Source organism: Agelaius phoeniceus, chromosome 2 (genome assembly GCF_051311805.1).
Source record: "Agelaius phoeniceus isolate bAgePho1 chromosome 2, bAgePho1.hap1, whole genome shotgun sequence".
Lineage (NCBI taxonomy): Eukaryota > Metazoa > Chordata > Aves > Passeriformes > Icteridae > Agelaius > Agelaius phoeniceus.
The window spans coordinates 28,711,187-28,733,347 of NC_135266.1; the positions used below are offsets into that span (position 1 = coordinate 28,711,187).

The following is a 22,161-nucleotide window of genomic DNA, read 5'->3' on the forward strand; positions in this document are numbered from 1 at the left end:
CCTGGCAGAGGCATGATTTACCCCAAAGCAAGTCAGACAGTGCTGGTATCTGCTTAACTTGCTCTAGTTATACACAGAGGTAGTTGCACTACTACTGGCTGAAACACAGAATAGGTAAGAAATGTGTTTTAATAGCAAAGAGGTACCAGGAAATAGGTCCATCTTGCAGATTTCATTAAAGCTATGAATGGACTTAATTGTCACAGAAACAAGAAACACAGAGCTCATTAGACACTGCCTCATATCAAAACTGTCCTCTGCAGTCACAGATGATTTCTTTTTAGGCCACACAAATTCCAAGACAAACAAATTCATTATTTACTCTATTTCACCTTGCTAAAATAACACCAGGACTACCACCCAAGGATAAATCCAGTACTCCATCATGACGTAATACCTTTTTTATTACAATATCCAAAAAACTGAGTATGCAAGATTTTGAGATCTCATGATCTGTTCTTCAATCTCAGGAATGTGCCATCTAAAGACTGTATATTTAAACCATAAAGGAGTTTAAATGTAAAGAAAAGAGAAAAATGCATTTTCTTCATAAACATTCTGTGTGTCTCTTCCTACCAACCACGCCATCCTCTGTAGAACCCGAAGATTTCTTTCTGTAAAGCAAATATATATATAGTGTTGGTAGCCCGCCCCACCCTGTCCCAAGATCAGTTTTATTAATCTTCTGTATTAGTGTCAACAATCAGCTACAGATACATATTACTTTGAGAATTAAATACATAATCGTTTAATTCAAACAAGCAGAAGGGCAAGAGGAAAAAGCATTACGTGGATGGCACATTTGGTTGTAGATTACCGAAACATTCAGCCTTTACAATTCAATTATTCTTTCTCTAGTAATCAACTTTCAAATAAAATTTCTCTTTGTTGCAATTACAGACCAAAATACACTAGTTTTCTTTTACTACAATCTTACCATAGTAGTTTAAGAAGTACTATTACAAAATGCTTTTAATTAGTGTACTCTTTACGAAGAGTCAGAGAGGCAATGTAACAGCAGAGTACAGTGTAAAGAGTGCTTCTAGGAACTAGGAGGTTTTGTATTATCCTACTCGGTAAGCGATATAGCTACAGAACTCACAGCCACAACTGTTATGTCTACTCTCTCTCACTTAAGCAGCTGCAGCTTCAGTGCATTCAAACTGTGCCCGATGTCTCTGAAGGGAGAGTTCTGCCTGCATGAGCAGTCTGAACAGATTAACACTGGTTTGAATTGAAAACGCCCCTCCTTGATCTGAGCTAACTATGTAAACGTACACAGGAGAGGGGCGTTTTGAACTCTGCTGGGAAGGTGAGTGCTCGCCACGGCCACCCAAGGGAAACTCTCAACCTGAAGAGAGGTGGTCAGAGGTTAACAAAACTGGAACACAAAGAGAGGCAAACAAAAAAAAAAGGACAAACAGCAACTGACAGAGCAAACACTTTAGAAAGAGCCTATTCCTTAAGCCTGCTTCAGATATTGCTCTGCTCTATAAAAGTGAATTTAGGACCTAAGGCTTGTAAGTTATAAGAGGCCCAGGTGGCCAAGTCCATCTTCAACGTCACTGAAGTGCTTTCACAAGATATAGCTTTTCCCCGTGTTCACTGGTGAAGATGGGAGCCTTTTTGTAGTGTTCCACCAACTCATCCATAGTATTAAATCGCCGCTGCCCAATACAATAGACATTGTCCACGAGCTGCACCTTGAAATGTTTGTTCTTCCCCGATGCCTTTAGAGATACTGAGAAGTCACTGGGCTGTTGAGAAGAATTGAGAAAGAAAGAAAAAATTACATAGAAGAGAACAAAATGACAGCATAATTTTGCAATTTCAGGAACAAACTGTGTCATATAGTTGACAGTAATTTACATTAGCCACAGCTCGGTGCTTTAGCTCCTTAAGAAACCCAATAGCCTATTATTCAATAAATAATTACCATTGTTATTAACGTGAGCAGTTAAGTCAGTTAAGTGAAAGCTCCCCAGATGCACAGTTTGAAGCTGCCAATTACATGACTAAACTGCAAATATTATCTTAGTTACTCAATCTAGAAGCCCAAGAATGTCAAGGAGAAGGGAAGAATTTTTATCATGCATGTCTTTCTCACTAGAGTGCCCAGGAGAAAACAATTACTGCAATATTGCTTGGGCGAGATGAAGAAAATCCCCCATTTCGCTTTTTTTAAAGCCGTGACCACTAGAGGGCCATTCTTGCTTTGCATTGCAAAAGACAAAAACACATGCACCTTTTATCTTCATTACCACATGTATGGGGAATAATTTCTCTCATTGAGTACGTTTTCTTTGTAAAAAAAGATAAAGCTATAGAAGAAAAACACTATACAAATCTCACCATCACACCACTACCCACAAAAGACAGAATTTATGCACTAATTAAGTTACTCAGGCCATAACAATTTCTGATGATAAATCTCTTTATCCTGGCAATCAGTTGCTTTAACAAGGCGAGCGCTGTCATCCAAACAGCCAGAATGAGACCATTCCACTTCCTTCACTACATGCCACATAGGAGGGTAGAAAGGACACAGTGTCCCTTGCTTCTAGCTGAACTCTGTCTCCAGCCACCTACTGCTGCTGGCTAGCCACAGAGATGGTGTAGGAGCCTGGGCAATAAGGATTTAATGTGCTGCTATCTATGCCTCAAATACCAATGACCGTTCAAGCAGGCAAGTTAGAAAAGGATGTGCCTGGAAAGGGGGGGATGTGCACAGGTAGGGCAGCACCCTTCTGGGGACAATTATCCTGTTCTGGTCCATGGAGACCACACAACACAAAACAATGCAGCATGGGAATGGGGTCAAGGAACAGGCAAGTCCAGCAGAGGGGGATCAAGACTACGAAAAGACCCTCAAAGCTCCCCCCATTTCCATAAAGGTCCAGAAGAGTTGCCATGCTGATTCACTTACACGAAGAGCAAGAAACCTAATTCCAGGGAGGGGAAAACTTACCTATAACTAGGTAGCCCCACAAAGCCTTGGTCATGTGCTGCCCAGGCCCTGGATACCCTGTTGGCTGGATTGATCCTGGATCCAGGACTGCAGATCTCCTTTCCTCTGCAGTCTGATCTCCCTTTCACTTTCCCTTTCTTCCCTCTTTTCTTTTATTATCACTCTTACTATTAGAGAATAGGGGTAAAACATGAATTTCTATGCCGACTGTGTAGTTTGCTAATAAAACTTCATGAGCTTCTTTAGAACCCTCGTGGTTTTTGTCATTCTTTGATGAATCTTGGGTGCTCCCTTCCATGTAGGAGGGGGATATGACAGATGGGAGCACGGGTTTGCCCTGTGAGAGGTGTACGGAAGTAGGTGTCACCAGCCGGCAGTAAAATGAATAAAAAGAACACACTGGAGTTTGTAACAACCACTTAATGGAGTTCAGTAATGCCTGCTGCTACTCTGGAGGTACTGCTGCAGTGTCTCAGCCCCACTGAAGGCATGGCTTCAAGCACAAACCACTGCAGGCACGTGCCAGGATTTGACACAACCTTACTGTGTCCCTTGGTCTCTCCCCACCATGGCGCTGCTTTGGCTGGGCCAGCACTGCAAACCTGTGCTTGCCCAGGTTAAACAAAACCCACCTGGTTCACAGCACTGCCGTGGGAACAATCCTGAGCACAGCCATGGCACAGCAGAAGACCAGCTGGAGGGGTCAGGAGCTCTCACATGTTACTGCTGACACTAGACATCACAAAACCACAGCCTGAGACCTCTACACTGCATTTGTGAGGGGTCAAACACACACTGAGCACGTACCCAAATAAGCTGGAGGACAGCATTTTCTCAGATATGCTGTCTTTATTCCTGCAATAAAATGGGTCTCTGCCCACACATTCCTCTTGTCCTTCCTATCCCAAAAAATCTCATCTCTTGCATCTCCCCCTCACCTGTCTTAGCACTAACACTATCTCTGCCTACCCTCTGACTTCATGGGCCCTGCCCACAGCAAACAAAGCTCCTGCCATGCCTGCTGATCTGGCTCTGGTCCAGCTCAAGGCTCAGCTTTGGGCAGCAGCTCTTCTCCTTTTGTTCTGCTAAAGGCAGCAGCAACCTCCCCACACCCTTGGCCTAACCCTCTTCTACCTCAAGCCACTACATTCCAGATCAACAGGCATCACTTCTTTAAAAATTTATGTAACACCCATAGAATAATTACTTCTTCCATCTATAATCCAGGGTCACTGGGCCTTGACCGGGGCAGGGCAGGCTCCATCAGGAAGGCTTCCTCTGGCATTGAGCAGCCACTGGCTCAAAATACATGGAACACTCTCTGTGACTGCCAAGAGGGAATTGGGAAGGGTGGGAGAATGTGATGGAAAGAAATGTGCATACGAGTGGATCTTTGAGATTTCCAGTGCTCCACCCAAGATACATTTTGTGTCCTGTCGTCCATCCCTAACTCCAAATATAAAAACTGCTATTTTAAGCCAGCTGTCTCTGATATTAAGCCCCTGCCTCACCAGCATCATAAAGAAGAGTGCATAGAACTCACACCAAGACTGGCCTATTTTCAGCACCTCCACTGGGTTAAAGCTAACCTGGCTGTACAAACACTTTGCTGTGGTTAAAGCCCTGAATGCACTGTGGACAAACCCTCCAGCAGCCATAGCCACACAGGCCTGGGACCTGGTTCTAGTGGAATCTTCATAGTTCCAAGCAGCAGCCATTAAACAGTAACAAAGCACAGGCCTGCACAAAGCTCTCCAGAAGTTTTGGGACCCTGGGCTCATGGAGGAGAAATTTAGGGCATGGGCAATGCACTGATTGCTGTGCCCTGAACACAGGCAGGTCTGTAGGGTCTCACCAAGGACAGACTGAGGCAGCAAGTACAGATTAGCCAGTTAGGATTCCAAAAACAATATCAAATCTTACTGACTAAGTTCTGCTGCTTCCATGGGTGATGCCTACACCAAACAAAAACCAGTAACCAAAAGGTTGTCAATTAAAACAGAAGAACTTACAAATAGGAAGTTCATAATCTGAACTAAACTTTTTTGTTTGTTTTAGGAACAGGAAACAATTTTATGGCAAAAGTTTAAAAAGAAGTTGAAATAATCATTTTGCTCTCAAAAATCTTTTACTATTTTCTGACAAAGCAGTTGTTTTTAGCATGTCAAAATTATGAGTTTTCAAAGCTCCTTGTATCTTTAAAGAAACATTATTTCTAGGCCATAAAGGATGTGCTAATGACACGCAGAGAGATGCTGGACCTCTGACCTACTGTCCTATGACCCAGGCACTGGCCAGGCTTCTATCTTTGTGAGCTGATCCACACAATATATTAAATACTCTTTCTGCCAGTTTAATTATAACCTTAGTGAATGAACATTTCTCACGAACTATTGTCTATTCTCCACAGCCTGGGAGCCTGATAGTTAGATTGATACATAAGTAGAAGTCATTATCATATTTTCTGCAGCCTATGTTACAAAGTTTATTTTTTCATTATCTGATTTAATTTAAAAAATGTAAAAAGCGGAAGGGCTGATCTAACTCTTTTGAGAGTCATCATCCGGTGCAAAGAGATGGAAGAGCTCAAACAGCTGTTGCAAAAATCCTGAAACCCTTTATTGGTCTCAGAGTAGTAACTTCCATAGGACTCAAGAATGAACAGCAAAAGAAATTTGACTTGTTTTTGTTTTTATTTTGGTTCCTTTTAGCCCTAACAAATGCAAATTCATTAAAAATATTATTTTAAAAAAATTTAAATAAACTATTGCTATGAACACTCCCATTTCAAAGTATGCTGGTTCTATGCAGTTTGAATTGGTTCCCTGCTGTCCTCCTTGGATTTGCTCCAAGTCTGTTTATTTTATTTACTGTTTAAGCTATTTTGTTCTAACTGCTGGCCAATTTTTCTCTCTTCTCCCTCTTAAATTAATTGCTACATTTGGATGTTTACACACTAACTTTTCCAGGAAAAAAAGATGCACATACACCAAATAAAAGCAGAACAGAAGTAAGCTTTAATCCCCTAAGTCTATAGAAAAGCTGCTGATTCTGCAACAGAGTTACAGAGCATAGCTTTGTGGCAAGGAAACTATGAATATTTCTGCACCACCATAACTGGAAAGACCTAAACCTGAAAAACCTAACTTGACGTTAAATCAATTCTTAAATCAAAAAATTAAATATTAGGTTGAATGCACCTACAGTCCTTGTGTAGTAGTACTTTGAATTGTTTTCAATTCCTTTAACACCTGCTTATATCTAGAGATGACCATGAGCTAGCTGGTGCCTAGGGCATGTGGAAAACAAATGGTAGGAAGTTGTTTCTTTATTTCCTTGGTGAAGAATTGAATGATCTTTAAAAAAACCCCACAACCAACTGAAAACTACCACGAAAACAAGTGATAAAGCGATATAAGGAAAAACAAGTGAAACACGAAAAACAGAATTCCCTCTTCACATCCTCAATTTCAGAATGAAATGATAATTTTATCATTTATAAATGGCAAAGTTGTGAAAAACAGTTCCCTCTGAAAATCTTCTACTGATCCTGTAACTTATTTAAATTTTCCCTTTCAATCCAATTCTATTTGCCAATGTCCTTTCTTCAAAAAGATATTCTCACACACTCATTCTTCAAACTATTCCAGGCCCTTTGAGCTCCCATCAGTAAGCCTGTCCTGGGGCTTCCCAACTCCTTCCATTACCATACCTAAGTTTTCCCTCACTTCTCCTCTTACTCTATCACCCAGCCAAAAAACTCAAAGTCATGGCTCAAAGATCTAAGGTCAGGCTGGAAAGAGCCATCTGGGAGAGTTAGTTCCTTTTTCTACCCCTTCTGTTTCATTTGGATATAAGCAAATACCATTCTCCTCCCTATGTAATGTTCATGTTCCAAAATCAATATTACACAGGTCACAAATATGAATTGGTTTCATTGATCTTCAACTACAGCTCTAATAAGATTTCTGTTCTTCCATTTAAAATAAGCCACTAGGATATTTCCTTACGCCTGTTTTCAAAGAAAAACTTTCTCCTCATGTCTGCTGTACTTACCAATCACTGCATGTCACAGAATGTGACCAATGTTCACTTTTTAAACAGTTGCCACATTTCATTGCTTCTATCCAACAGCTGCAGGATTAAAACCCCAGGAAAACATGGGACACTGAATGCTACAGAATTAGCACCTCAAAAAACATACAAACTCTGAACCTCTGCCTCCTCCTTCTATTGTCATTTTTGCTAGACAAAGAACAGAAAAGCTAAATATGATCTCAAAAACGGACAAATCCAGTCGCACCTACAATCCTCAGTATCATTTTAATATGCCTAAAATCATCAGTATCATCTTAAAACTATACTCTGCAACTCTGTTTAGGATGGGTTACTGTAACTTGAATGCTGTGACACTACCAGCAGAAGGTAACCAATACTTCCTAATGAATAACTGCTCCTGAAATCATCCAAAAACTTGCATAGCTCACTCACTAACATAGGCTGAGAAAAATAACACCTTCTCTGCTTCATGAGAAGACCTCATAGGACTACAAAGCACTGGTGTTTGCCTGATCACCAGTTTCACAGACACCTGCAGAGGACTGTAAGGGGCCCACAAGTTCTGACAGAAGCTCCCTTTGAAGTTTAAGGGTGTCTGCAGCAGAGGCTCTGCTCAGAAGCTGGAGGTGACACAGTACTGCTTCCTGTTAGCTGCAGTACTAGTTAGCACACTTGTTTCCTGGTATGAACCTGAACAAAACAACTCTCTCCCATTCAAATTTGCTTCTGTACTCAGTGAAATCTGAGGTCTTCAAAGCATTACAATCACCCACCCAACCAAGACCACCAGTATCAGCCAAGACCTGTTTGTCTTGGGTTAGGAGCTACACAAAGAGACCAAAAGTCTGGCTGCTGAAGAGCCTGCAATCCAAAAAAAATGGCTCCACAGAGACTGCATAAGATAAATCTGCTTTTTTTTTTTTTTTTATTGTTTTGTTACTTAAATGAGACAAACTGCAGGTTTCATTAACCTAGCAGCCTGCAACAGAAAGAACAACTAGCTAGCAGTATTTCTAATAAGGCATGTACCCAGTTCTTTTAAATCTCCAAAACTAAGGTGACATTACCTAGGTATAACACAGTTGGCAAAAACATTATCAGTAGGGAACTGTGCCTGTTACATAAACTATGGGCTTAAATGGTTCAAACAAGTTTATGGTTCTAATAATAGTATTTCGTAATTAATGAAGATAATCAGCCTCCTAGCTACCTTACTGAGTTCATCTCAGGTTATTCTCCTCTATGGCAGCATCCTCTAGATCTAAGTGGTACTGAGGAAAATATTTTTGGCTAAAGAAATCTAGCTGGGAGATAAACATCTGGCAAGTTAAATCTAGAGAAATATTGTAAAATCTTGCAACTACTAACACTTGAAATGCAAAAACATGACAGTCTCATCAAGTGAATACCAAATAATACAAACCTTCATCTATCCAAGGACAGCTTTTCATAGCTCAGTAATAAGAGCAAAATTGAAATCTAAGGAAAACTTTTATGCAGACCAATTTTTGTAACTATGGTGATGGAAGGCTACAGAAAACTCTAAAACAGGTCAAAAATAAGGCACAGTATTAGGAGCATGACTCACAGTTTTATCTATGGACCTTTCTAGAAAGGAATAACCCCTGCATTCCTAGCATTAAAGGTGAGTTAAGAACACAGCATAGTGGGAAGTGCTGGTCTGGTGGTCAGATGAGCAAATCAGGGAGCTGACAGCTTGGCTCTGCTCAGCCTGTTCTCTCTAATCAAGGCCATCTGCTCAGATTGTGAAGACACTCCTGGTGACTTTAAGCCACAGCATGAACAACCTCTGTAGTCACATGTGTGAAATACAGCAACTGTCAGAATTTCATGAGTCATTGCTAAACTCTTTCTTTATTCCATACATAATAAGTTTGAAATAGATTTTTATGATCCTTTTCTCAATGCTTGCAAGTATGCCCATTCACTTATTGTGGCACTCCAGGGAAAAAACTAGAAATCCCCAGTGTTTTATAATTCACATAAATACACACTATATGATGGAATGATACATAAAGATTAGGGTAGAATAAAGTTTGAGATGTAGTAAATTATTTCTTCAAACCTAATAAAAACTAAAACCCACATGCAGTACTAATACACAGAGGTATTTATGTGCATAACTGCAGTTTTCTCATTGCTAAAAAAAGGCTCAAATACAGGGTTTGCAAGACCAGATAAAGAGACAAAAAGAAGGAAAAATGCTAAGTTCCTCAATTCAGTACTTTTTTTTTTACCTGCAGGTGTACAAAAAACTTGCTGTGATGTGAACTGAATAAATTTTTTGTTATCCCACTAAGTGTTAGATGCTAGAAATAGTTTGAAGATCGCATTCTGAATGAATCTTATGTAAAGCAATGATTTCCAGCAACAATGCAGGCAAAAAGTTTGAAACTGCTTTGAATGCAAGGATTTAGTGTTATGATGTCACATTAAATAAAAAGGTTACTGTGTTCTTTCAAGGTAGTTTGTTTACTCCAGAGATAGAGGCAGACTCTTAAGAGCTAAAAAACCAAGCTGTAGCATAGTGGCCACTGTGGCATATCATGTCCTGAGAAATGGGTGAGCATTTTTGTATTTTAAGTAATGTATTAATTTTCAAACTCTCCTTCTGGCACTTTCTCAAGAGATGAAAGGAAAGTCATAGCTACAGTCTAAGGATAAATCACAATGCAGCCTCTAGATCTCAAAGTGAGCTTCTACCCACTGGACTGATATGCCAAGAATCCACCACATCCAGTATGCCTCTGTCTGACAGGATGTTGATAGAAAAAGAATGTTGGGCAAAAAAGGAATTACTGTAATTTAATGGTTACTGTAATCCTTCAGTGGCTTTCTACATTTTACAAGACTGTGTGTCCCACATCAGTCTTTTCTTCTGTTGACTAAACAAACATGATTCCTCTCAGCCTCTGCAAATCAGTTATGATTTCTAAATTCCTATTTTTCTTCCTATCTTCCTCTAGTTTATTTTAATTTAATCTCTAACTTTTTTCCTGTTCTCCTGTGGTTTGTTTGCATTTGCCTTTGTTTAGTGATTATAATTAAGCAGAAATAGGAATTCAATGGCACAGAGCTTCAAAGAAAGGGTAGTTCGATAGCTATCACGTTTTTTGCAGAGCAAATTCATCAAGGAGAGGTGCCTGAAATTTAATCAGACAATACTGTCTTCAGATAAAAATATCTGGGACTGTTACAAAGTTGTACTTTGTCAATTTTCTCAATGTTATGTATGACGTAAGATTAAAATCTGTCACCTTTTCAAAATCACAGCCAAAGGATAATTAAATTTTAGTGCTTTAACTGTGAATTCTCTGGCCTCAGCAGAGAATTTTTAAATCTGAACTTTCAGAATTATATGAACCATAATCAGCATTACTCAGATCCCTCTGATGCCATCAAGGCTCAATTTACAAGGCATATGAGCTGCCAACTTGACCCTCTCTGTTGTATATAACGACCTTAAAACTAGATATAATAATAACTTTACCTTATTACAAACTAAATTATCTAAGTAGATAAAAAAGACATTAAAATGGAATTTTAACTAATAAAGAAACTATGTAATTATTAAATTAAAAGCAGAACAAAACTGACCAATGCAAAGATTTTAATTGAAAATAGCTTTAAGATCAAATCAATGACCAAATTTTCAATCACCTAGAATTATTTTATCTTGTAGTGCTTTAAATTTGAGGATTGCATGAGAAACACATGAAAAGCCAAATGGAAGCCTGAAATATTTTACTTGATTGTCCACAAATTTAAAAAACCCCTGGATAATACAGTCCACACCTGTTAAATTTCAGTGTAAATGTCACTGCATTTCACTGACAGACCAATTCTCACAAGGAGGGAGGGTATTGGTTGGTAATGCTGAAGCCCTGCTGGCTTCTTTAAGGGTGAAAAGACAGGGAGTCTGTTAAGTGCTGTGCTTGCTAACCCATGCATGGGGGTTACAAACCTGCGGGCTGAGCACCACTTACCGAAGATTCACTGTCTCTAACAAGGAAATCTCCTTCAACTCCCCTTTCGTTCAGGGCACATTCTGCTTGGTGCCGGGTAACGTTCCCGTAATACCACTCTCTTCCAGCAAATCGTCCGGTAGAAGATGGTCCCGTGTAGCTTATCTGAGGTGGATGGGAAGTGTTCATGGAAGGACCATCACTAATGATTACTACATAGTTTTTAGGAACAAGACCGATCTGACCTCTGGAATTTTTACATTTCCACCATTCTGGGTCATTTTCCGGCTTTTCAATGACTTCCATCGTTTCTCCTTTTTCAAAATTGAGCTCTTCATCCGTGACCGAGCTGAATGGGTACAGTGTCTGAACGATGTGGAGTACTTTGGTGCCCTGGCCGTTACTCATGGAAGCGCCTTTCCTAAGGCTGAGGAAGCTGGGTGAATCTGCAGTTGCCTCCTCAACCTCCTCTACCACATAGTTCGAAGGGAACCAGCCGATCTGTCCATTGTAGCTCCCTCTCCACCAGCCGTCGCTGCACTTCTCCATGACAATCACTCGGGACCCTTTAACGAGGGACAGCTCATCCTCCCTCTCGGCAACGTAGGCAAATTTCACGTAGGCAGGAATGTTAAGATCGTAGATCCGGTCGGCACTGCTGCCGTTGGAAGGGTACTCTGCGTCTGTGCTGGGAGTGGGAGAGGCGTCTCTCGCACTCGTCTTTCTCTTGGTTTTTCCCAAGCCTGTTAAAGACAGAAATGTAAAGTGGTCACTTGGAATGCTTGTCCCCAGACTGCAAAAGCTGGATGTGGTGACATGCTGTACCGTCACTTCAACAACACTGCTAAATGGAGATCTCTTCTGTAACACTACATCGTCAGGAAATAGCAACACCTTTAAGAGATTCTTGTTAACATCCAGCTGATGCACCATTAGGTAAAGAGCAATTTGTGTTATAGTGATTTCTATTCTCTTCTCGGAAGGAGCAGAGTTTAAGCACACTTAAACACAGTGATTTCTTCACTGGGAGAACAGCTAATCACTGAAACTGATTCTCAGCTTCCTCTTCTCTATCTTCAAATTCCAGCCAAATGACCATGCCTTTTAATATTGGAGATGACTTCAATTTGGCTCAAACAAAAAGTGAAAGAAAACCTACAAAAATTAATGAGCACAGAAATAACAGCTAAAGTTTCTCTGCCGTCTGTATTGCTCTCTTTGCTCTAGCAATACCCAGGCAGGCACTGCTGCAATTCCTTCCAACTGCAACCCCCCTTCCAAAACCCATACCTCTTTCACCTACATTTCATCACACACTGTAACAACAGAAAATCTGCTGGTGAGGAAGACCATTTGCATGTATTTCTCTATAATCTATAAATTCTGGTGTCCTGTCATGGCTTTAATTATAGTGTTAAATACCATGTACAGAAGAAACAACAATAACATTGAATGCATTTTTTTTTTTAAATTAGAGAAACCATACTAATGTCTGTTAAAAACAGAAAAACTGCACAACACACTTGGTACACTTGGTGTACTTTTCAAACTTTTGCAGCAACCCCTCCTTAAGCTTATATATAAACAAAATAATAAAGTGAACAAGTAGCCCTGTCTTGTGAAATTCACTTATAGAAATTTCTGAGAAACATAAGATTATGTCACAGTATAGCACAACCAAGCAAAATGTCATGCAAGGGACAGAAAGCAAAACCTTCACAGAAATAGAAGCATTTGTACTTTTCTCCATACTCATAGAGCCTGGGCGGCAGGTGAGAGCTTTAGTTGAGACACATGCTGATTATAGAATACTTAATGGAAGGAAAATAAATAAAGGTACTTTGTTTCTTCAAATAATCTGAAATAAGGACATGCATGCTATTTCGTTTTTAACTATTCAAGCCTATTCAATCCAGCCACTCCACTGCCAAAAATTGTGTTTTAATATATTTAGATATATATATATGTACATGCATATACAATGGGCATCTTCAGCAAAGCTGTTTGTTCACCACAAAACTTCATGCTTATTTCACAGTTAATCTGTACAGCACAGACTAACAGTGCACAGATAACCATGCAGGGATGGTTGTCTAGAAGGGTTAAAAATACATTAGTTAATATGTGGTCTTATGGTCTCAGAAGATGGCAGAAAATTCTGATGATCCTAAAGTGTTTCCTGACCTTCCCCAGCAGGGCCTTGTTTCCTGCTGTAGCCTGCTACATCCTATTGTCATTCTAACTACATCACTCCAGCCAAGAGCCAGTGGCTGCACTTTCAGGCAAAATGAGGGAGGCAGCTTATTGTACTAGGGGAGACAATCACAGGAAAAGAGTGTACAAGCAAGTACTAATCAGAAGCTGGTCAGGCTCTGATCTCTGCCAAGACTGGAAATTTTCATCAGTTTAGAGATCATTTTTAACCAAAAAGACAAGGATGTTTCAGAACTAATGAGCATTAAATTACAGTGATATAAACAAACACAACTTAAAGGTTGTTCTGTTAAGAAAAGGGGGAAATTACTTTTATAAATTCATGGAAAACAAGCAGCTTTATTTCAATAGATTCACTCTACATAAAGCCCTCCACTGAGACTAAACCTTCCAGATTAAAAACCTAGGCTTTTATCAGCTCACTAATGAAGATATACAGTCCACTTCTTGGAATTACAGCAAAAGAACTAAGGAAAAAAGCAGTAGATGGTGAGGCAGCTGGCCTACCTAGTTGAAACGCAGAGCACAGAGATAACTGTGAGAAATGGGGATGGAGAGTGGCAGGAAAACGACATAAACTTAAGCAACTAGAGAAAAAACTGTTTACAAATAGGTAAAAATCCAAAATCTCTCAAAAACCCTTCTGAAATCTGATAAAGGTATCTAAACATTTAGGAAAAAGTTATCATTCAAGCACCATCCTTCATTTGGATTTGCATAGGTTCCCTCTTTTTTCACAGACCTTCCAATAGTGCATCTGACATTTCAAATATTGTTTCCTATCATGACCATTAAACATAAATCATTACAAATTTGGGAAAATAATTTAAATAATTTAAAAAAAGAAACATAGTAAAGTTTCTAATTTTTATCAATAAAGATAACTGGAGTTCTTCGGTTTAAGCTTAACACTTTACGTGAACAAACTTTTTAAGGCTGACAGCATGGTATTAACATTTTGCAATAGCAGCAATGTGCACCAAAGGCTTTCTAGTTGGTATGACCAAAAGAACAAACTATGCAGAGACTCATCTGTAGTCAGGCACAGCAAAGGGCATGCACATTATCTAAGAATAATTTTTAATGTGAGATTGCAAAATTCATAACTGTGTCCATGACTAAAGAGGAAACAAGTTGTTCCATGAGCAGAACATGGAAATCTGTTCCTGTTTTTCACTTTATACCTTCTGCTGAGCTATTCCTCCTCTTCCTCCCCCTCCTCCTGCAGGATTCATAGTAAGTCCCCCTACTGTATGACTGCTTTCACATCCCCAGGTCCTTCTCATATCTCTGGGTCCCCACTGCCATCTCCAAAATGCCCTCAAAGCATACTCCATCTCCCCTGGTGCTGCCCTCCTCCCTACCTTTGTTGGGCTGGCCAGCCAAGCACAGTGCCTGGTGCCCCCCTGCCTCTCAGCCCTGCCTGGACTGAGCAAAGAGCTGGGGTTGCTCTGGCTTCTCCTCCAGTGAGGGACATCAGCAATGACTCTCCCAGGCACAGACTTGGAGAAAACTAGTTAGTTTATCTCTGCCAGTCTGTCAAGTTTGCCTAAAATTGGCTGAGTTATCAAGGATGGACAGATGGACGGACTATGACAGCTGACTGTGACAGCATGACTAGTGTAAGCTTCATTTCCTTAGGAAAGTCTAAAAATACAGTTTAGTGGGATGGCTCATTACAGCTAAGCAAGAATAAAGTCAGGTCAGTTATAAACTTTGTATATGCATCTCTAACAAAAACCACAACTCCATTAAAAAAAGAAAAGTACTATCTACATAAGTCATCTATTGAAGAGTAAACACTACCATTCTACTAACAGAATCCCTTAGAAATAGTAGGGGATTCTGTTAGTAGAATGGTAGTGTTTACTCCTTATTCTTATGTCTGAATGGAATGAAACACATTTAAAGGATTTCATGGAAAACAAAACATTGAAGCACTTTGGGAATCACATGTAGAAACGTTGAAGATACTTGCAATTGCAGTCATAGTTTTGGTGTGTTTTATTGTCTTTGTTCTAATGAAAACCTATCTACTGATCTATCTACCTATCTGCTACACCTGTGCTTTTCCTATTCTGACTCAGTGGGTACAGTTCATCTGTAACCTGTGGAAGCCACAATGCTTTGTAACACAAACAGTTGTCATAAGGAGTAATCTAAAGCAAGAGGTTAGCTTTCAAGTGAAAGGAAAAGTGGGGAGGGAAAAGAAGCATTGCAAAGCAGCAGAAAGCCTGTTTTGCTACTGCAATTTGTAGGAAGCAACACTATTCACAATCTACAATAATCCACAGTAAATTACTTCACTTTCACTCTAATAAATAAATTTCCAAGTGATGTGAGCTGGTATAATTTTTAGGATATACTACTGAGACAAAAAAAGAGAATCAACTTGTTAGCAATATTTCTGGAGAAGGGACCCACTGCAAATCCTCCTTCTCTCTGCAGTGAAAGAAATCCTCTGGCCCCATGGTTAATCCTAGGGAAACTCAGAAACGTGCCTGTTGCATCAGTACATGCTGTCTTCCTTTCCTAGCTCAGCTGTGGCCCTAAAGAATAACTTGTTTTTTGAGTAGCAGGCTGAAGACCAGTTTCCTATGAATTTGCTTCCTGTCACTTAAGCTGCCATTGTGCAAGCACCCCTTCATTACCAGCTTGTCCCTGAGACAGTCTTTCCATTGTATAAGGTCCTCGAGCCTGCACCTCCAATTCCCTCTCCCCACAGCATTTCCAGCCTTCCTACCTCATCCTCCTTAGACTTCCCTAGGAAATGTCTTGAGCTCCCCCAAGCCCCATAGCACAAAGTGGTGGAATTTGCCTGTGGTCCATCTCCTCTGGCCTGATGCTGGGCAGTGCCAGTTCCCCTACTCCTACGTGTGTCTCCTGCCATGCTGGCCACACTCCTGGGCCAAAGCTTGGCTGCCTGTCAGCACAGATGCCCCAGCTGCCCAGGTGCTCCTGCTAAAAACAAAAGGGTTTCTCTCTCCATCTGCCTTCAGTGATGGCACTGAAACAAGGCTGCAGAGCTACAACCTCTCAGAAAATTGGTTCATAGGATAAACAAGTTTAATTATATTTAAAACATGATCTAAAATCATATCTTATCAAACACATACATAATACTTGCACAGAAAGGGATTCTTGCCACTAGTATAGGTTTGTATTCCATTTGCTAATCATGATTTAATATTCCACACTACCTTTACTAGGAAAAGCCTATTTACAAAATAGACAACTTCCTAATTTTACAAAGATTTATTTGACAAGTCTTTCCACGTTCCTGCAAGCTGGTATCCTTGTCTGAGACTGATGAACGACCACATATTGTATTTTAACTGCATTTGATCTTCCCCAGAGATGAAAGAACATCTCCACAGGCTTATCCATACTCAGGGTTATTAACTTGTGCTTAAGAATAACATGAACCAAACATTAAAGGTATTTGCAGTCAAATTCTCTAGGATCCCCTTCCCATGACTGCCCAATAAAGTTGTAAAATCTTGTATGTAGCTTAACTTTAGACAAAACACAGATGCATTTCTTTTTTGAAGGAATTTTAAGCTGATTTTATACCTGACTTCTTCTAAAGTTGATTTGCTATTACTGTCTTTCGATTTGATATTATTGCCTTTTCTATTTTTCCCTCTTCTGTACACAAAAAACATTATTCAGTACCAAATGACAATTTCTGAGAAACTGATCTGAGAAACTGTCTCTGATTTTAATACGTAATTTTAATATACAAATGATGAGCGAAGATATTTTTTGCAGCTCACCTGCATATGAAATCAAAATCACAGAATAAAAAAAACCAAAAACCCTTTCAGAAAAACATTGCAATATGACAAAAATACTGCTTTGAGAAATTGTGAGATACCAAATTTCCAAAGCAGAATTCCTCAATTCAGAACTCAGTGAAAAAGACCAAATACTACTAAATACAATGGACACAACTCCTAAAGAATCCTCCAATAGTTTAATATTCAAATATCAAGAATAATTAAGGAAGGACACTCTCCTCCAAAAGTGACCTTTAAAGTATAGAATACACTGAAAAATCAACAAAAGTGTCTCAATACAACTGAGTTTTGAAAACTACTTCCTCTTTAAGAGTCCTATTAAATGGTGTTCTTCAAATATCCTCTATCAATGTTGGAGAAGCCAGTTTTAAGTCTACATATGCAGCTGGAAATATAAAAATGGAGGCTGCTGAGTAAAGCTGTTAGTTCTCCCCCTGGCAATTAGAGAGACAACTATTTGTGCATTTTCATCTATTGCCATATTTACATATCTTAATAGATTTTTTATCATAACAAGTTGAAACTAATTTTTCTATAATGTATTCTACCCTTCATGTTTGAAATTAGTTTTTGATCAGTTATATATTACTACAAAGCTGTAAGTTGGCAAAAAGTAACTTGAGCAAGAAAAGAGTCAAAGAGATCGCTTGAATTAATAGTGCATCAAATCAATAGCTTGAATTAATAGTGCATCAAATAGTGCATCAAACAGGTACTCTCTTTCACAGTCTATTTACAAACACAACAAGATTTACTCTCAAAAAATTAAAATATGCTGTATCATCTAACAAAACCACAGAAACTGATACTAGAGCTGAAAAGGACACGTGTACATGCACAACTCTCACACAGGCTGTCAAAGCATGGGCTTTAAACTTCACATGAATATTTGAAAATTCATTTATGGGAAAATAATTTAAAAAAAGATCTTTCATGGGAAATATTAATTAACCAGTAACTCAGTTTTTTTAAATATTACTGACCATTACTATCTGAATTAAAAAAAACAAAACAAAACCAACAACAACAAAAAAAGCAAATGCAACAAAACCCCCCAAAACAACAAAGCAATGACTTGTAAAGTATTCTTCATACTAATTTTAATGCACTTTAACTTAGCCACTTTCACTCTAGAGTAAAATGCTTTTAACAGTACCACTTGCTTTACAGCTATAAAACACCCCCAAAGAATCCCATAAAATTATAGAAGCCAGACAAAGAACACAAGCACAGTACAATTTTAATGGAAATATTTTCATTTTAACCATTTTTTAATAGCAATGGGTTTTGTTATTTACAATTCAGACTGAAACAAAGCACCTCAGAGTGCTGAAAAATTTAACCTTATTATAATATTTGAAAACAACAACTTCTGTTAAAGAGCTGAAAGATTCAAGATAAACAAGTTTGAGGTTGATAAATTTGAGGAAGTCAAACAAATGAACTAGGAGAACTCCCAGTATAAATACTCAGAGTAAAAAAAAAACCAAAACATTTAACATAATTGCTGCTAATTTCAGAGTTCTATAAAAAGTTAAGAAATAAATTTCAGCTGTAATTGATATATGTTTTAGCTCCCCTAAACATTAAATCACATTTTACAAAACAGCTCTCCTTATTTTAAAAATCTTCAAAGGCAAGGCAACCAGAAATTTTCATTCAATTTCCTAATCTAGTGTTTTCTGTCAGACTTAACAGAAACAACCAAATTTCTCAAAATTAATTTTTAATTTAGAAGTAATATTTCTCCAACATTTTTAGGCATTTTTAAGATAACTAAAACTATTTTTCTTGTGTATTCTAACAAAATTGAAATTCCATCTGACTTCACACAGATGCAGTTAAAAACAATGATCCTTTCTTGTTTAACAAATAAGTTATTCATCTCTGAATATTACAGCAATGAATTATATTGCATACTAATGCATACATTTAATAGGAATGCAAAGTGTACAGTGTCTGTTTTGAAATAAACTAAAAATTGCATTAAGAAAGAAGCGATTAACTTTTCAGGAAATTCTTCAGGAAAAAACCCACCACAATGCAATGTAAATTCAGTAATTCATCCACTCAATACAGAGCTAAACACAACTTCTTGTCAACTGGAATATTTAAATCAGTCATTCATGTAGTTTTGTTATTTATTATTACTTTTATAATTTCAAATTAACTAGTCTTTGCTTCTTTATTACTAAGGAATTCAGCAGACCAAAGTTTCTTCTGTTACACAGAAAGAAAAACCAAACATTTCTGCACATTTTCAGACTGCAACCTCCTACTTCTTCTTCTCCCCCTCCACCTACACGTCCAGTTTCCAAGAAAATGTTCTAAGGCTAAGATCCATATGGGATAGTCAGTGTTTTAGAAGCAACATATCCATCAACAGCACTCTTTAAAGGACACTGCTATAAATTCCAGAAACCTTCAACTGCATTTGTAATACAGAAATAAAGCTTTACAGCTCAATTAATGACTTTCTGTATCTTCTCTAAGAAGCTCAATAATGAAAAAAAGCCACACTAGAACAAATCAGAAAATGGAAACTCTTCTCTAAATGTCAAAGTGAAACTCTGACATTTCAACAACCAGGCTGCTTTATCACTGCTTTTCAAATACACAAAAAAGTTTTCCATGCATTAAACACTACTCAGTCAGGAGGCTTCTGCAAAGAAATCAACTCAACTATTTTGAGAACAACTACTGCATTAATTCCTTTAATTTACACTGTGCTAGACATGCCTATTTGTGATTAGGAAAGGTACACTCAAATTCCAGTATCAGGTACTGAGTTTTCTGTACCCAAAGCATCTTAGAGCAAAAGGTTAAAATTATAAAGATATAATATAGGGACATATGTGAACAGAGACAAATGCACAATCTGCAGGCTTCCATAAACTGCCTCATGTATGTTCTTACCCCAGTAGCAAAGTGAAGTGGAAGACTCATTAGGCAAATTTAAATGGTATTAAGATTTAAAATCCTTTATATAACAGGAAAACAGCAGTCTTGGTCTCAAACAGAAGGCATATAAAATGAATGGGGTTTCTCAAGCCGTACCAATTTCCCTCTAAAGCTTGCTTGCTTTAAATAGGCAATCTCTGCTTTCAAACACAAATATAAATATTTCCACCTAATTTTTAATCTTATAAATTATGCTATCTTGACTTTGAAAGATGTCCTGATAAGAGAATATAACCAGAAATGCCTTAAATCTAAGGCAGCCCTATAATCCTAAGAACGTATCTATAAAATGTTTGGAGAAGGCACAGTAGGCATGCAGGACTTCCCATTGCTTTCTGTTCCCTTGATGTAGAGGAGAAAAGCTACACTGTTTTGCCTCTCCTTCACAAACACTAACAGAGGATTATTGACAAAAGAAATCACTAATATGCATGAGATGCTCCAAATTGTCTACCTCAATGCATACTCCTGTCCCTCAGGAAGTATATCACAGCTTGTGTTCCCTCTCCCAGCACTTGGTGAAAAGATTATTTATATTTAGCTATCTCACATTTATATGAAGTGAAAGAGGTGCACATGACAGCTCAGGATACAAATTTGACTTCTAAACCACTAACCTACTCAATTAAAAAGAAATTGGGGAAAGAAGTACAGCAAGGTACAAATTAGACTATCCTGAATGCAAGATGACAACCCTCCAATTTAAAGACCCTTCCAAATAACCAAGATGGAATTATTCTATTTTAGATACACATAACTATAGTTCTAACTTAGTCATTCCACCTCCTGTACGCTCAAATTTACTCTCAATTCTGTATCTGAAAAGCAAAGCTGTAACAGATGTTATAGATTGGGGCTGAAGTTTGGATCATCAAGCCTAAACCTGAACAGAGAAACTACAAAGCAGCAATTATACAGCCTCTCAACTCAAAGAAATGCTTTAGAAGACAATGATCCAAATACTGACTAAAGGGCAGTATCTCAGCATCAAAAAGCCCAAGACAGTCCCTCCTAAAAGTACAACAGTCATCCACCCTTTGAGTTTACAATGTTTTACTCCAGTTGACACATACCAACACCAAGCAGGATGTAAAGCCTTACTAATTCTACCATAAGGCCAGAATGCCCATGTTATACTATACTAACGTTTCCCAACATTAAATAAGTGTTACAAGAAAATACAAGATGTTTATCACATTTTCTCTTTAGAAATCTCAAAATTCCTCAGAAGCCTGTCATTGATACTGCAGTTTTCTTGCAAACTCCTTTTAGGAAGGGGAAAGCAAACTAAATATAATATTTTCTGTACTAACTTCCTCTCTGAATTTCAATGCACATAGCTTCATTAATCAAGGGCTCTGAGGTTATTTGCAATTACATACACAAAATCAGGCCTCTCCATCTCTGAAGGGGAAGTAACAGGATGAAATGGCTCATTTAAGAAAACAGCCCATCTCCTCTGAGGTTTAGTCCTCACAGCCAAAACACAAAAGCCCAGGACTCACACATAAGCCAGAACAATTTCTTCTGTACAATCAAACTCAGTAGCTATAGCGTAATAATTGAGTAATACATTTATCTCCTGTTCTGGAGAACAATTTCCTGAATGAACAATTGAAAAAATATCTTACAGGTTGGTTAGGAAACCGGTAGAGCCCATATACAAGAAGAATGACCTTTCCTCCACATCAAAATACATTTTTCCTTTCTGTTTTCTTTCACTTTCTATGTCCTTTAATTTACAAAATTCTAAAGACTTCAAGCAGGCATTATGGCAACGCCTGCATACAATTTAGACAGTCTACAGCCTAATTCCTAAATCAATTTCTAGTGCAAAATACAGCTACAAATAGTCATCTATTAGAAAGAGCAACCTGAAATGTCCACCTGTCCAAGCTGACCATCCTTTAAGAGAGGTGTCTGTCCAAATGAATTTGCTGAGACCACAAAAATGACTTGTCAGTAAACAATCACATTCACCACTGGAGCAACTCTCAAAAAAAGCCATCTGTGCTGGAACCTTTCCCCTAAAACAACAGAGGTGGGCACTCTCTCCAGCACTGCAGCTTTGTGCTTTATCTACATACACTCCACACATGTCAATTCCTGTTTTACGGACAGACTCCACAAAACAAAACACTTCTGAAACTCAGAAAATGGAAGGAAACCTTTC

The 22,161-nt window shown here is 38.4% G+C and overlaps 1 protein-coding gene across 2 annotated transcripts in view; it reads right to left on the minus strand.

Moving 5' to 3' along the window:
• Nucleotides 1-386: 386 nt before the first annotated feature.
• Nucleotides 387-22,161, minus strand: part of NCK2 (NCK adaptor protein 2) — an 84,466-nt gene continuing 62,691 nt past the window's right edge. For both annotated transcript variants that reach the window (XM_054627866.2, XM_054627865.2), the window contains exons 4-5: nucleotides 11,035-11,756; nucleotides 387-1,757 (exon numbers count right to left, since the gene is read on the minus strand). In XM_054627866.2, the coding sequence (XP_054483841.1) occupies nucleotides 1,563-1,757; nucleotides 11,035-11,756 (917 nt within the window). In that variant the 3' untranslated portion in view covers nucleotides 387-1,562. The remainder of the gene's footprint in view (nucleotides 1,758-11,034; nucleotides 11,757-22,161) is intronic.